General features: G+C 33.7%; 1 protein-coding gene across 2 annotated transcripts in view; it reads left to right on the top strand.

Moving 5' to 3' along the window:
• The window catches only part of IKKbeta (inhibitor of nuclear factor kappa B kinase subunit beta), a 135,198-nt gene extending 131,854 nt beyond the window's left edge, over nt 1-3,344 (top strand). For both annotated transcript variants that reach the window (XM_090404079.1, XM_090404078.1), the window contains exon 19: nt 2,639-3,344. In XM_090404079.1, coding sequence (XP_090260205.1) covers nt 2,639-2,765 — 127 coding nt within the window. In that variant the 3' untranslated portion in view covers nt 2,766-3,344. The remainder of the gene's footprint in view (nt 1-2,638) is intronic.
• The last annotated feature ends 12,025 nt before the right edge of the window (nt 3,345-15,369 follow it).

The raw sequence follows: 15,369 nt of genomic DNA, 5'->3' as shown, positions 1-15,369 counted from the left end.
CTTAGAGGGGGGGTGCATGATTGGAATGGATTACCATTGGATGTTTTGAGTGCAAGCTGTGTGAATGAATTCAAGAATAAGTATGATAGCTGGTGTGTGTAGTATGTGGCCTCCCTCGATGAGTCTCTGACTCCCTGGCGGTCTCTATTAATAATAATAATAATAACATATTGATAGCTGTACACCTTAATGCTAGAGTTTGAAATAATTCAAACCCAGATGCTATAGTAATATGGAGAAATTTGCATAAATAATAATGGTCAAGAATTATTCAACTTCTACTTTTCCTGTAATTTAAAAGTAACTACTGCAATACTTTCTTTCAAAACACACACACACACACACATAATATACTTGGAATGCAGGGGAATAAGAACTTTAACTGAACTCTATCATTACTATTTATAACCTAGTTTCACATGTAAGTAATGTACATTTTTGCAGAGGAAATGTTTTCAGATCATTATTTAATTGTTTCTAAATTAAAAACTAAAGAGAAAAGAAATAGAAAATTTCTTTTCTATTGAATTATCACATCAAAGATTTTTAAAATTAATAAATAATTCTCAAAGGAAATGTGAAGTTATATCAGATTGTTGAGATTTTATCTGTATTTAAGAAAGGAGATAGAGATGACCATGGGAATTATAAATGAATATGCTTAAATATATAGTAAAATACTGAATAAAAGACTTAAAAATATTGTAGACAATCTACTCTTAGAAGAACAAAACGATTATGTGTGGATAATACAGTATTTATATAATTAACACAAACAGATATTTGGATTATAAGACCATAAGTTTAATACACATATGGATGTATTAAACCTATGGTCTTATAATCACATATACACATATGTACAAATTCGTCGACTAGTTTTGCTAGCAAAACTGACTAAATGGTGAAAAAACTAATAAATGCAAAAAAATGGAGGAATACAGTAACGGTTGGACAACAAAATTGGAAGGCACCGCGTGACATGGTATACGTGAAACGAGATACTTCAGTCATTATTATAAATACGCGTTACATATTTTTTGGCTTACTGTAGTTCTGCTAAACTTAATGAGTTAATAAGATTTTTCCATATATATCCTTTAATATTACTCCTTGGTTTCTATTAAGGTGGTTTCCTGTTCGTAGGACCACTGCAGCTTCTTTAAATATTCGATATCTGTAATCTTCCTTCATATATAATATTGAGCTGTTATCCCAATCTATAGCATGGTTTGAAGTTGAGAAGTGATGCGCCAAAAACCTGAGGTGTCTGTTCTGTTATGATTAACGTCTCCGACATGTTCCTTCTGTCTAATTTCTAAGCTTCTTGAAGTTTGGCCTATGTAGGATAGTCCACACGTACAAGGTATGCTGTAAACACCTGCATATTTGAAAAAAGGTGCACTGTCTTTAGGGTATCTTAAAAACTGTCTAGTGGTAGCAGTCAGTTTAAACACCACTTTGATGTTATAGGGCTTTAAAATTCTAGCTATTTTATGACAATGGTGGATACGTACTGAGTTGCTATACGTTGTTTTTATAGAGCATTTTATTGATTAAGTTTAGAGGATACCCATTTTGAGATAGAGATTTGGAGATGTGGGAAAGTTCTGTACGTACGTCTTGTTTGTCTGTGACTATGTTGTGCTCTCTTTCATAGCATATGGATGATGCTGCATTTTTGTATATGATGATGATGATGATTTGAAGAATAATGGAGATACCGTCCAGTATCTGTGGGTTTCTTATATATAGTGAGTTTAATATCTTCATTCTCTAGTCTTTTGACAAGTATATCCAAAAAAGGTAATTAATGATTGCTTTCTAACTCTAAAGTAAATTTGATTTTGTCATGAAAAGAGTTGATTTTTATAAGAACTCATGTAAGCTTTCTACTTTTTCTCTCCAGATAATAAATACATCATCAACGTATCTCCACGAGACTGTTGGTTTTGGAGTAATATTAGCTAGAATATCATTTTCTAACAGGAAACAACCTTAATAGAAACCAAGGAGTAATATTAAAGGATATATGGAAAAATCTTAACTCATTAAGTTTAGCAGAATACAGTATGCTAAAAACTATGTAACGCGTATTTATAATAATGACTGAAGTATCGCGCTTTACATATACCGTGTCACGCTGTGCCTTCCAATTTTGTTGTCTAACCGTTGTAAACTGTTACTGTTCTTCCTTTTTTTTTTTTTTTTTGCATTTATTAGTTTTTTCACCATTTTGTCTTGACAAAGCTAGTCAGTTTTGCTAGCGAACTTGTCAACGAATTTGTACATATGTGTATTAAACCTATGGTCTTATAATCCAAATATCTGTTTTGTGTTAATTATAGTTAATAAAGACCAAATATAACTTTCAACACGAACAGTATATCTTAAAACAAATTATTGAAAAAAAAACCATTTAATTTAGGTTACTTTTCAAAGTAACCTTGCTAATAAAAGTTTACAAAACCTATTAGCAAAAAAAAGTGATTCACATATGTTTTTAAATTTTACATATCCTGCCACTGACAAGTGCCATTGTAAACAGAGCATTACTTAATTTGTGGTAATTTAGTTAATTTACTTTTGTGTTTTAATTAATGTTATTTATACAGAAGGGTATTTTACAATTTTTCAGCTTGGAAAGTGTCATGAAACATATGCAGAAATGCCAGTCTCAAATAGTGAAAGATCGAGAGTCACTGGATCTGTCTTTCCTTAATAATACCTCAAAGAAAGGAAGTCCCCTTCCCAGTAAGAAATAGACATGAAATGTTACGTAATGTAATAATGTTGATAATTTGTACATATACTTGCTTATGTGTTATGCTTGATGATATCTTCTTTTGATATAAAATGAGCCCTGTATTTTAATAGATAGCAATGCTACACACCATTACTATCTAGTTCTCTGACTGGTCAGAGTTTTTTTTTTGTGTACTGTCTTTAATGTATATATTGATGGATATTTGTTTATAAATAGTTGGTGGAGTGAAACCTGTAGTAACAAGGTCACTGTGTTATGTTTCTAGAACCTAATTTTGTTAAATATTCATGATCAAAGTGATTATTTTTATAATGTTTGTGGGGGGGGGGGGGATATGCATCCTTAACCAGATGCCAGTATTTATTTTTAGTAGCCATAAATGTTCAAAATAATAATAATAATACTGAAGGAAATTACATCTATTGAAGACATTTGCTTTCTTACTATTTGTTTAGTGAATCTACTGAACTTCTCTTCAGTTATTAAATTTCAATTCTCACCCTCTGCCCTGTTTCTTTCCTAAAGATTTAGTCATTGTTTTTATGCTTTGTGGCTTTAGAAAATCACTGTTCCATATATATATATATATATATATATATATATATTTTTTTTTTTTACTCAGTTGGAATATTATTCAAAAAGCTTTAATGACTGTTACCGAGAGATAAAAAGATGACATGGTATATTTAAAAAGATACTACTAGTTAACAAGTTTCGTTGAATAGATCAACATCTTCAGGTTTCACAATCAAAGAAATATATAAAGAATTACAGAGACTTAAAATTGCAATAACAGAACAAGTACAAAAAGACAGTAGCGTGTTTGAAAACAAAATGCGAGCTTGAGTTCCAAACAAACGTATACTACGCGGTGTCGCAAGAGCACCAATACTGAACAGAGGCAACGTGTGTATCAGAGAGAGAGATTGAACCTTTGGCTGGTGTTGATATGAGAAGAATCTAGAGAAATTTCTCTAGATTCGACAATCTTTCTTTCGAGCTCATCATAGCACATATGGATGTTAGAAGTTTGAGTCTAGTTCACAATGTGTTGGCGGCCTTCTTAAATGAAAGTTAACTGAAAAGAGAACGTGGCTAGAGAGAGCGCTGGCTCTAATCCTGTTATAGGAGATATCTCTACGGTGTTCTTCCAAATGTAGAAGGATGGATTTAGCAGTCTGGCTAAATCCATCCTTCAACTTACAAAACTCAGGTCTGGCCATGGGCAGCCTGCTCTCTTCAATTCTCGCAGATATATTTCTCAATGATTTTGAAGAAAAAGCTATTAACTCCTTCCACCTTAAACCAAAATTCTGGTATCGCTATATCAATGATATTTTCCTCATCTGGGAAGATGGTGTCAACAACCTCAATTTATTTTTAGACCACCTAAACAAGTGTCATGAAAAAAATCTCTTTTACCTTCGAACTGGAATCCGATGCTACCTCCCCTTTCTAGACCTGAAACTTACCAGATGTGCTGAGAGTATTAAAATCTCAATTTTTAGAAAGCCTACTCATTCTGATAGATACCTTCATGCTTCATCCCATCACTGGCCCCCCACAAAAATTTGGTATTATTTCCACCTTAGCTCACCGAGCCAAATCTTTACTCACAGAAGAAACAGAAATTGAAAATGAACTCCTTTTTCTTAAAAAAACTTTTAGTAATAATGGTTTCTCTCCTAAGAAAATTGACAAATTTCTTTCCCCCAGTCACTCAACTACTTCTGAAGATCCCTCTTCCCCTAGAGCCTTCATCTCTCTTCAGCTCTCAAGAAGTTTAACTTCAGAACTTGCTTCACTATGCTCCCAAAACTTTGTTCAATACTTAGTAAACCTAAAGAGAAACATCTTCCTACTCAGTTTCCTGGAGTGTACAAGATTTTATGTGATTGTGGAAAGCCATACTATGGTCAGACTGCTAAATCCATCCTTCTACATTTGGAAGAACACCGTAGAGATATCTCCTATAACAGGATTAGAGCCACCGCTCTCTCTAGCCACGTTCTCTTTTCAGTTAACTTTCATTTAAGAAGGCCGCCAACACATTGTGAACTAGACTCAAACTTCTAACATCCATGTGTGCTATGATGAGCTCGAAAGAAAGATTGTCGAATCTAGAGAAATTTCTCTAGATTCTTCTCATATCAACAACAGCCTAAGTATTTCAATCTCTCTCTCTCTGATGCACACATTGCCTCTGTTCAGTATTGGTGCACTCGCGACAGCGCGTAGTATACGTTTGTTTGGAACTCGAGCTCGCATTTTGTTTTCAAACACGCTACTGTCTTTTTGTGCTTGTTCTGTTATTACAATTTTAAGTCTCTGTAATTCTTTATATATTTCTTTGATTGTGAAACCTGAAGATGTTGATCTATTCAACGAAACTTGTTAACTATTAGTATCTTTTTAAATATACCATGTCATCTTTTTATCTCTCGGTAACAGTCATTAAAGCTTTTTGGATATATAATATTCATCTGAGCTTGATTTGCTTTCACAGCCTTAAGTAAAAAGGCTGGTTTTATTTCACTAATTCGAGCCCTACCCAAGGGCCTATGAATTGTGGAAATACCTTCTGAATATGAATGCTGTGCCGAACAAAGCGGCCTTTTGCAACTGCCCGGTTTTTAATCCATCTAACTGTGAAGTGCTTCTAAATATTTTTTTAGTGTTTTGGGGACGGTGCCTAAAGCACATTATTACAGGAACAACTTTTGTTCCCCTCATGTTGGAGGCTTAATAGATTTTTTAGAACACTCAAAAAGAATTAAAATAGAATTTAATACTTCCTATATTTCGTCCTAGTCACTAGGACATCTACGGGGATTACAAAAACAATTAATGTAACATATACACAAATAACAAACAATACTAAGCCCAACCACGTGGGTGACACTAAAGTCCTATCTAGGTAGAGCACCCTCTAAGGGCAGTAGTAGGTGGCCTGGAATGTGAGGTGGGAACTCTGGTGATGAGTGTTTCCCAAATCTTCGGAAACTAAATGCAACCATATTTATTGAGATTTGGTTGGTTTTTGAGAGCTGCTGCTGCTTCTAAGAAAAGTCTCTCTTCTTGAATTTGCTGTGGTGGAGCATGGTGGTTTTCTTCCATTCTATAAAAAAAGAAAGAGAGACTTTTCTTAGAAGCAGCAGCAGCAGCTCTCAAAAACCAACCAAATCTCAATAAATACGGTTGCATTAAGCTTCCGAAGATTTGGGAAACACTCATCACCAGAGTTCCCACCTCACATTCCAGGCCACCTACTACTGCCCTTAGAGGGCGCTCTACCTAGATAGGACTTTAGTGTCACCCACGTGGTTGGGCTTAGTATTGTTTGTTATTTGTGTATATGTTACATTAATTGTTTTTGTAATCCCCGTAGATGTCCTAGTGACCAGGACGAAATATAGGAAGTATTAAATTCTATTTTAATTCTTTTTGAGTGTTGTAAAAAATCCATTAAGCCTCCAACATGTTGTCCTCACAGCACTTAAGCCTCTACACACATGAACTTTTGTTCCCATAATATATATCTGTGTGTGTGTGTGTGTGTGTGTGTGTGTGTGTGTGTGTGTGTGTGTGTGTGTGTGTGTATATACATATATATATATATATATATTTACCGTAGAAGTTGGGCTCAAACATTGTGTTTGGAAGTAATAGAATGCATCTGAAACATTTTATTTTATTTTTATTTTTGGTGGCCTAACATGAAAGGGAAGTGATACATGGTGATATATATATATATATATATATCACTGTTGTTAAAAATCTGAGCATTTTGTTTCAAGCATCAGCAATGTTATCCTTGATGAACATGACATTTTAGCAAGCTTTCACGTAGCCAGATTTTTACCAATGTTCCTACTGATGATCTACTTGCACTGCTTCACGATAAATTCTCTAAGAAGGTTATGGCACTCCTCAAACCCTGCATTTCATCTGGATACTTCAAATATAAAATCAAATATAAAGTCCTATCTTGCCAGTTTTAGCAAATCTATGGAAACATTTGAAAACAAGGCCCTACAAGAATTCCATCATAAACCAGAATTATAGAAAAGATACTTCGGACACCATGGACACCTTCACTTCTACTTTTTTCATGAATACCTAAATCATCAACACCCTAACATAAAAGTCACCTGTGAATTAGAATCTAACGGTTCACTCCCATTTCTGGACCTTCTATTAACTAAGGAATCAGATAAATTAAGTCTCTATATTTCAAAAGCCTACACATACTGACAGATATCTACATGCTTCATCCCATCATTATTGACCTCAAAAATTGGGTATCATTTCCACACTAGGAGCAAGAGCCTGCTAACTCATCACTGACAAGGACAAACTAGCCTTGTCAACATTTAAGACACACTTTCCTTCAAAATGGCTATAGTGAGCACACCATCTCCAGACTACTCAACCGACATGAAACCAGAGAAATTTCTAATGAAGAAAAAAATAGAGGATTCATCACTCCCATATATCAGCTCTGTTTCCATAAAACTGGCAAAAATACTTAAGGAATATAAAATCAAAGTAGTATTTATCCCCTTTATGAGGGGGGGGGGGGCTGATTTTTCTCTTATTCTATATAAATTGAATCATCTGGCTCTCCACCATATTAGTGTTATGCTTAGTAGGCATGTAACTATATCATATCATTTTAGCTGAGCAAGTTTATTGAAATAGATTCAATAATTATATAAAGTAGCATTAAAAAAACTAGATGCCAGTTTGCAAAACCTGTATTGTGAAAACCATATGTTAATTTAAATATTAGTGTGGCAGTTGTTTTTTTTATTGTTAATAGGATATATATAGTTGCTTTATTTTTGCAGGGAATTAATAATGTTACTTTGAACAGAATTTTTAAGTATTTATATATAAAATCCTTCTATATAAATGTTGCATCCAAACTACAACTGTGATATCTTTTTTATTACATGCTCAGATGTAATTGAATTTTGTTTAGTATTTACTGTAACAAATAAATACATAATGATGATAATAAAATAAACCTGTTCAAGATACATTTAATTACCAAATCGTGTTTGTACAGGAATGTTGATAAACGATTAAAGATACATACTGTTTGCTGGTCAGATGGTTTTATCTTACCTTAAATGTAAAGTCAACTGTGAATAAATAATATGTAAAAAAGAGTATATGTTTTAAACAGATGTTGGTGCTCTCCCCCACTAGCAAAAGAAAATAAAAAAAAGCTTGTTTTGCAATAGCTTTATTGGGAAAGCAATGACTGGAAAATTTTGTTTTGCCTTGAAGCAAAAGTAGGCAGTGTAATTAATTTCCACATGTATGACATAGAATTGCCCTGTCACTCTCCAGTTTTTCATATAAATATCACTCTATTTATGAATATATTTACGCTTTTAAAAAAAGTCTTCCTTGAATCCTCATACAGTAGTTTTGTTAATTAAGAACCAGCAAGCATGCTTAAGTTTCAATTCCCTGAGTGCTCTTGTTCCATATAAGAAATGTCCTGGTAGAATTGTTCACATGCTCATCCCTAAACAGAGCCAACACAATTACAGTCAACCCTCCTATAATGTGGTACTCTTATAACATGGTTTCCATATAACGCGGAGCCAATATTGCAACAGTCCATCTATAACGCGGTTTCTGTTCAACAACATTCCATCAACTTAATTGGTTTAAGAAGATTCTCTATAGCATGAATTTATCTGTGTTAAATTTTTGCAGTTGAAATTAATGGGGAATTCCCTTCTTTTTGGTGAAGGTGCATCACTATTTTCCAATTTCAGTTATTAGGGAATTCCCCTATAAGTGAAGAAACAATGTGAGATTGTTCACAGTCTCTGTTTTAATGCTTAAAATGGACCGTATGATTGGCTGTTGCATATTTGCATGAATTTTTTTATCCAATAGCGCTGCCGAACTTTCGCTGTTGCAACCACCCACTTTGTCATCAATTTTAAGTGCAACTTAGTAGGAAACTGTCTGTAAATCCGTGCAGACGTACATATCATGATTAGTGTTCAATAAAGTGCCTTTTGCTTGCTTAATTTTTATGTTATCGTAATTGGACAACATTACACAATACTGTAGGTAATATTTTTTATTTGTTGTAATATAATAATAATAAAATAATTGTTAACCCCAGGTTTGCATAATGTCAGACACAAAAGAAACAAGAAAACAGTTAAAAAGAAAGTTTATAACTCTTGAGGACAAACTCCAAATTTTAAATCATTTAAAGGGTGGTTCCCATATAACGCGGTATGAATTGTGGTATGAATCAATCTGATTCGTACTAATTCTGAGTTTCTTATGGCATGGTTTCCATATAACGCGGCACGAATTAACCTGGTTTGCACGTTAAATCTGAGTTTCTTATAACACGATATCCATATAACGCGGTACGAATTAATCGCATTATAGGAGGGTTGACTGTAGTAGGAAATAAATCGAAATGAGAATTCAAAAGTGAATTTTTAATAACACGTATCCAATTGCTTTGCCTTTAGCATGTGTTTGCATGATTTCTGTAATTGTCACTTTTAACAGACTTTAAAAATTAGCTATAATAGCTTTAAAAGTTTTCATGCTTCTTTTTCAATATAATTTAAGATGTCATTGGAAGAATTTGCCATTCATAATTGAGGGTTATAAAACTGGCTACTTTCATTTTTTTGCATCACTTATTTACTTATTCATTCAGTACTGAATATTATCACCTCTTCTTATAAAAGCTTTAACAGAATTTTTCATTAAACTGAATTTAATGCAGAAAGATGACAAGAGAACTTTCTTGAGTTTCACAAGGAGAGGATACAGAATGCACTCACTGGAACACAATGCTGTTGAGCTGGTGATTTTTTTAACCCCATAATTAGTCTTGAGATTTTGCTTGTCTTGCTTTGCTATCTTGCTATAAAAAAAAAAGTTTTTTGAAGCCTAGCTTAATGCCCATTAATTAAAAGTGCTATCATTTTAAAATCATTGCAGATGCTCTGCTGTATTCATTGTAGTTAACATATTTAAGAAACAAATCTTCACTGCTTTAAGATCTCTTCATATGGAGAGTGTATTGCTATTGGAATAAAGCAATATTTATTTTCCATTGTGGCTTTCAAATGCAGCTTTGATGCAACAACATCTCTTTTTATCATTGAAGAACTTTTTTTTGCTCATTTTAAATTTTGCTGTTTGAAATGAGGTGATCATCATGACCTTTTCAGGAACTTTCCAATCTTGTCCCAAATCATGATTTTAATTTTCTTAAGTATAGTTTCTGGGAAAAATTTTCATTTAATTTTCATTTTTTGTCAGATTGAACTCTGACAAGATCATCATATAAGATGCTTGAATAAAGGGTAGATGAAAATCCCAATTGCAGTTCATAAGTGAAATGTGCTATACATTTGGTTCTATCCATGGAGTTGTCTTCATCCATAGTCCTTTAAATTTTGTTGTTTTGAAGTGAAGTGGTTTTCATGCCCCTTTTCAAGTAAGTTGCAATCTTGCATCTCAAGCTCTAACATTTCAGTTTACATTTTTAGTAAGATTGAACTCTCGCAAGATCATCCAACTCTTCATCCATGATTCATATCTCAGGCAATTTCTCCTGTTTTACATCCCAAGTAAGTTTTACATTTCATGAGCAGAGAAGTGAATGCTTGTTTCACTTTCTCACATAGAAAAATGAGTTTATACCATTCATACATTTATCAAACATCTCGCACCTTCAGTCAGCATTTAAAATCATGTAACATGTCTTTTGTGCAGAAAGCAAAGACCAAATTGTATGGGCTCAAAACCAGACATGATGCCATGTGATCATAGCATATGAGCAGAACTGTTCCGTTGGACAGTGAGAATGGCATATACAACTCAATCAGTATGATGACAACACTTATGCATTTGCATGCCTTGGAGGGTTCATCCTCAAACTGACTCAATGCTGGGTGATAGGACACGATTATCATTTTATATTCAACATATATACAGTTATGTAAAAATAGCCTACTTTTGCATAAAGGTAATTTCAGTGTTGTGCAGTGCTAGTTAGAGAATTGCTGTTTACATCTGAGAGTATTCCACAATAAATGTGGGTGTCTACTTTAAAATTTTCTTTCTTAGAAGTAACTTTTCATTACTTTGTTTTAATATCCTGATATTCATAATGTAGTAAATTTTTTTTGAACAGTGACTGTTATGAGTCAGTTTGATATCTGTTTCTCAAGAGAGAACCTAGTAAAGATATTTCTTGTGTCAGCAGTAAAATTGTAAATTTATTACGTAATCACGCACTGATAACTTATTAACATCAGCTGTAGACCTCGTTCCTTTATGATTAATGCAATATGAAATTAAGTTAATGAGCACAAGTATTTTTTTTTAGCTTAATCTTCAGGTACAAAATGATTCTTAAAATAAGGTATTCCATGATTTCAATCACTTCGACAATATATATGTATAGTTATTTAAATTACGGGGGATATTAAATCCCACATTATTTCAAAGCCGAATAAGAAACTCAAAGATAGAAATCCTTGGAGATTTTGGCTCTTTATTTCAGTAATATAGTATTTTTGTTATGATTCAGTTTTCTTCACTAAAGGAAATATTTAGCTCGTAACGTTATACTTTGTCATGTAACATTAATTTTTCCCTTTTTTATTTATGCTTAATTGTGTTTTGTATGTCATGTCCACATTTTTATGTTTGCCTATAATGATGAATTAAAAAAATGAACTTCCTTTGTCCTGAAAATTAATCAACTGTTAGTTAATATTCCCTTGTCTTTTTGAAGTGTTGAGAAAAGTTTCTTGGTTGCTCATACATACATTTTCTTAGAGCAATCAAGAATCTTTTTTCAGATTGTTAACAGATGTGTTCACAAACCTAAAGCACACTGATGGCAACTTTATACTAATTGTTAAATATTAATAAATGATGTTAATTGCTAATATTCCAGTTTTAATGGAAATTTGAAGCCAAGTCTTGTAAAAGAGTATTGTAAATAGATTAAAATGTTATTTGAATAACTGCATTCCAAATGCCAAGCACACTATTTTTTAAGAACTAGTCAGTCTTGTAATTTTTATACAGTATATGTATTCAGGGAAGAGCAAACAGATTGTGGTGCTATTATTTGTATTTTTTTTTTAAGATATATTTTAGTATTTCAATATGCATTGATAAAAATAAAATCCGAATAAAGTTTCTTTATACAAGTTTCCTGGTATTTCTTTAAATCATTATTTTATTTTTTGTTCTAGAATTTCATTTGCACTAGACTAGATGCTTTTGTTTTTTATAAATGGATATACCAATATCCATTGTGAAATCTGGGAGATGCAGACAGTATTTAGTTTTGTGTAAACTTGCCGTGATATAAAACATGCTCAAAGGAACCATCTAATTTCATAAGTGATAAATAGACGAAATCATAAACAAGCAGCACTAAGGGTTCTTCCTGAATGAATAGTAGTAGAAGGAAATTGTTAAATCAGTTTTAAAGATGCCAAATGTTGCTCGCTGTAGTTCCTAGGATATAATTGCACAAAAGTTTATGCACATAACAGGATTTCTGAATTCATCATTGATTAGGATTTTTTACTTGAGTGGAGAACCAAATATCTATTGAAACAAGCAACACTCAAATATCAAACCTTTGATGCTGATCAGAGATAAGCCTGTATCTATACAGCTTTCTTAATTTAAAATATTGAATATCTTCTTATCCATTTATGATGGGGTGACTTTCTGATAGTGGAATGAATAACAGAAAACGATTCTCCAATAAATTCCATCAAAGTCTACTTCTGGTTCATTACCTATAGGGAAACACACAATTCAGTAGGCAGTCCTTTTCATTAAGTACTAAATGCAGTACTTAAAATGAAGGTTCCACTCTCATTCTAAACAAACCACACATAGGAAGTTGAAAAATCTGATTTAAAAAAAAAAGCCTTTTGTTTTTTGGATGGTTGGCAAAACACTACATGAAAGGCTTATCCATAGAATAAGTGTAATGAAAGAGATAAAAGATTGGACCATGAATAGGAAAATGATAAAAACCTTGTTAACTGAATGAATAAGATGAGTAGGAGCCAAAACAACATCTGTGAGTAAGTGGTTGAAGTGAGACTGTGAAGGAGGCTGCATCAGTTCATTGGAACATCCTCTTCTGAATATCATCAAGAATTTTATGGTCCTTGGTGTCAACCAAGGACCATAAAATTCTTGATCAGCAGCTAAAACAGTAAGAAAGTCTTTACCAGAAAACACACATCAGAGTTTGATGCAATCTCGTATGCATCAAAATTTTTTATATTTTATAATTATATCCAGTTAAATGTACCTATTATTTATATTGTTTTACTGTACTCTATAGAAGGTCAGTAGTTATAATTATGTATGCGCCTTGGATTATTATCATAACATATCTTTAATTAGTGTATTTAAATGAATGGAAACTTCATTTCTAGTTTTTTTTTTGAGGGTTGAAATGTCTGATGTTGAAACACACATCAGAGTTTGATGCAATCTCGTATGCATCAAAATTTTTTATATTTTATAATTATATCCAGTTAAATGTACCTATTATTTATATTGTTTTACTGTACTCTATAGAAGGTCAGTAGTTATAATTATGTATGCGCCTTGGATTATTATCATAACATATCTTTAATTAGTGTATTTAAATGAATGGAAACTTCATTTCTAGTTTTTTTTTTTGAGGGTTGAAATGTCTCTGACAGATTTCTTACTGATGTGGCAGCCAATAACTAGTCCACATTCGAAGTCATTGAGCTCCCTTGACCTACCCATTCTGCTCATACTTCTTATCACCGAACAACACACAGCTCTGTGCCTCCTTTTATACCAATAAGTGAGGTCGTAGTGACATCTAGACATCAGTTTACGAATTACAGAGGGGGTATTCATATACTTTTGATCAGATAGTGTATATTTAAAAACTTATGCTGAGAAAGTACAACACCCTTTACATGAAACAAAGAATCTCCATGTATCATATATACACTATCTGGTCACCTACTCGAAACTGTAATCAGGCTTTCCCTGTGACACTTTCCAGTAGTGAACATTAATACTTCTATGACAGCTCTAACTCTGCTGGGGAGACTTTCTACCAGGTGTTGGAACGTCTCTGGAGGAATGGCAGCCCATTCTTCCTGAAGAGCTGTAGCCAGAGTAGTTCGTGATGTGAGGTGTGGAGCGAAGTCGGCGTTCTATGGGATTTAGGTCAGGGCTCTGGGCCGGCCAGTCCATTTTTGGAACGTTATTGTCCACAAACCATTCCCTCACAGGCCTTGCTTTATGGCAGGTAGCATAGTATTGTCATGCTGATACAGGCAATAGTCATCACCGAATTGATCTTCAACCATAGACAGTAGTACACAATGGATCAAAATGTCCTTGTACCCTTCCGCATTTAGATTTCTGTGTAGTGTTACGAGAGGGCCAAGTCCATTCCATGAAAAACGCCCCCACCTCCAAATTTCACTGTTGGCACTACATACACTTGCAAGAATCGTTCTCTAGGCATTCGCCACATGGTAAAGAGTGATTCATCACTCCAAATCATAAGTTTCCAGTTGTCCACCGTCCAATGGTGTTGCTCTTTACACCACTGCAGGCAGCGTTTAGCATTCACAGGAGAAATGTTTGGTTTATGGGCAGCTGCTCGACCATGGAACTCCATTCCTCTTAACTATCGATGCACAGTCATTGTTCTGGCTGGACAGCTAGTAGCATTGTGATGAAACAAGCACCAGGTGATTGTTTCACTTGATGTCTGGCGATTTCCACGCACCACCTTCATCAACACTCGACGGTCTCTGTCCGTCATCAAATGCGGCCCACCCGACCGTGGTTTTGTTGTGCCTTCACATTTCCACTTCACAGTCGTGTCACCAACTGCTGGCTTAGGCAACTTCAGGAGGGTTGAAATGTCTCTGACAGATTTCTTACTGATGTGGCAGCCAATAACTAGTCCACATTCAAAGTCATTGCGTTCCCTTGACCTACCCATTCTGCTCATACTTCTTATCATTGAACAACACACAGCTCCGTGCCTCCTTTTATTTTATACCAATAAGTGAGGTCATAGTGACATCTAGACATCAGTTTATGAATTACAGAAGGTTGTCCATATACTTTTGATCAGATAGTGTACATTTAAAAAACTTATGCTGAGAAAGTACATGGTCTACAGTTTAGAAAGCTACTTTGAGGTGTCACAAAATAATAAAAGCAATACTACTAATTATATATATTAAATAATTAGTAGTATTGCCATGATAACATGACTCTTCCATATAGTCCCAGGACTCATTTTATTGTTGCTGTTATATTGATCATCTTTCAGAAGTTTAGTAACCACCTTCCTTCAATACTTTGCTCACGTGTTTATGTACAAAATGTTTTTTTAGCAAGTACAACTTATTTTTCAAGTGCAAAAAATAAGGAAATAGTATTTTTCACACATGAACCACATAAAACTTTTCAGAAAGAACAGTGTTTAGCTGAGTGAGTTTGAGCTATCTCATGTGAAGTGGTAGCTACTAGAGTGAAATACA

This window comes from Typopeltis vanoorti, chromosome 14 (genome assembly GCF_054136105.1).
Source record: "Typopeltis vanoorti isolate ZY-2024b chromosome 14, IOZ_Tvanoo_1.0, whole genome shotgun sequence".
In the NCBI taxonomy this organism is placed as follows: Eukaryota; Metazoa; Arthropoda; class Arachnida; order Uropygi; family Thelyphonidae; genus Typopeltis; species Typopeltis vanoorti.
This window is presented reverse-complemented; position numbering and strand designations above follow the sequence as displayed.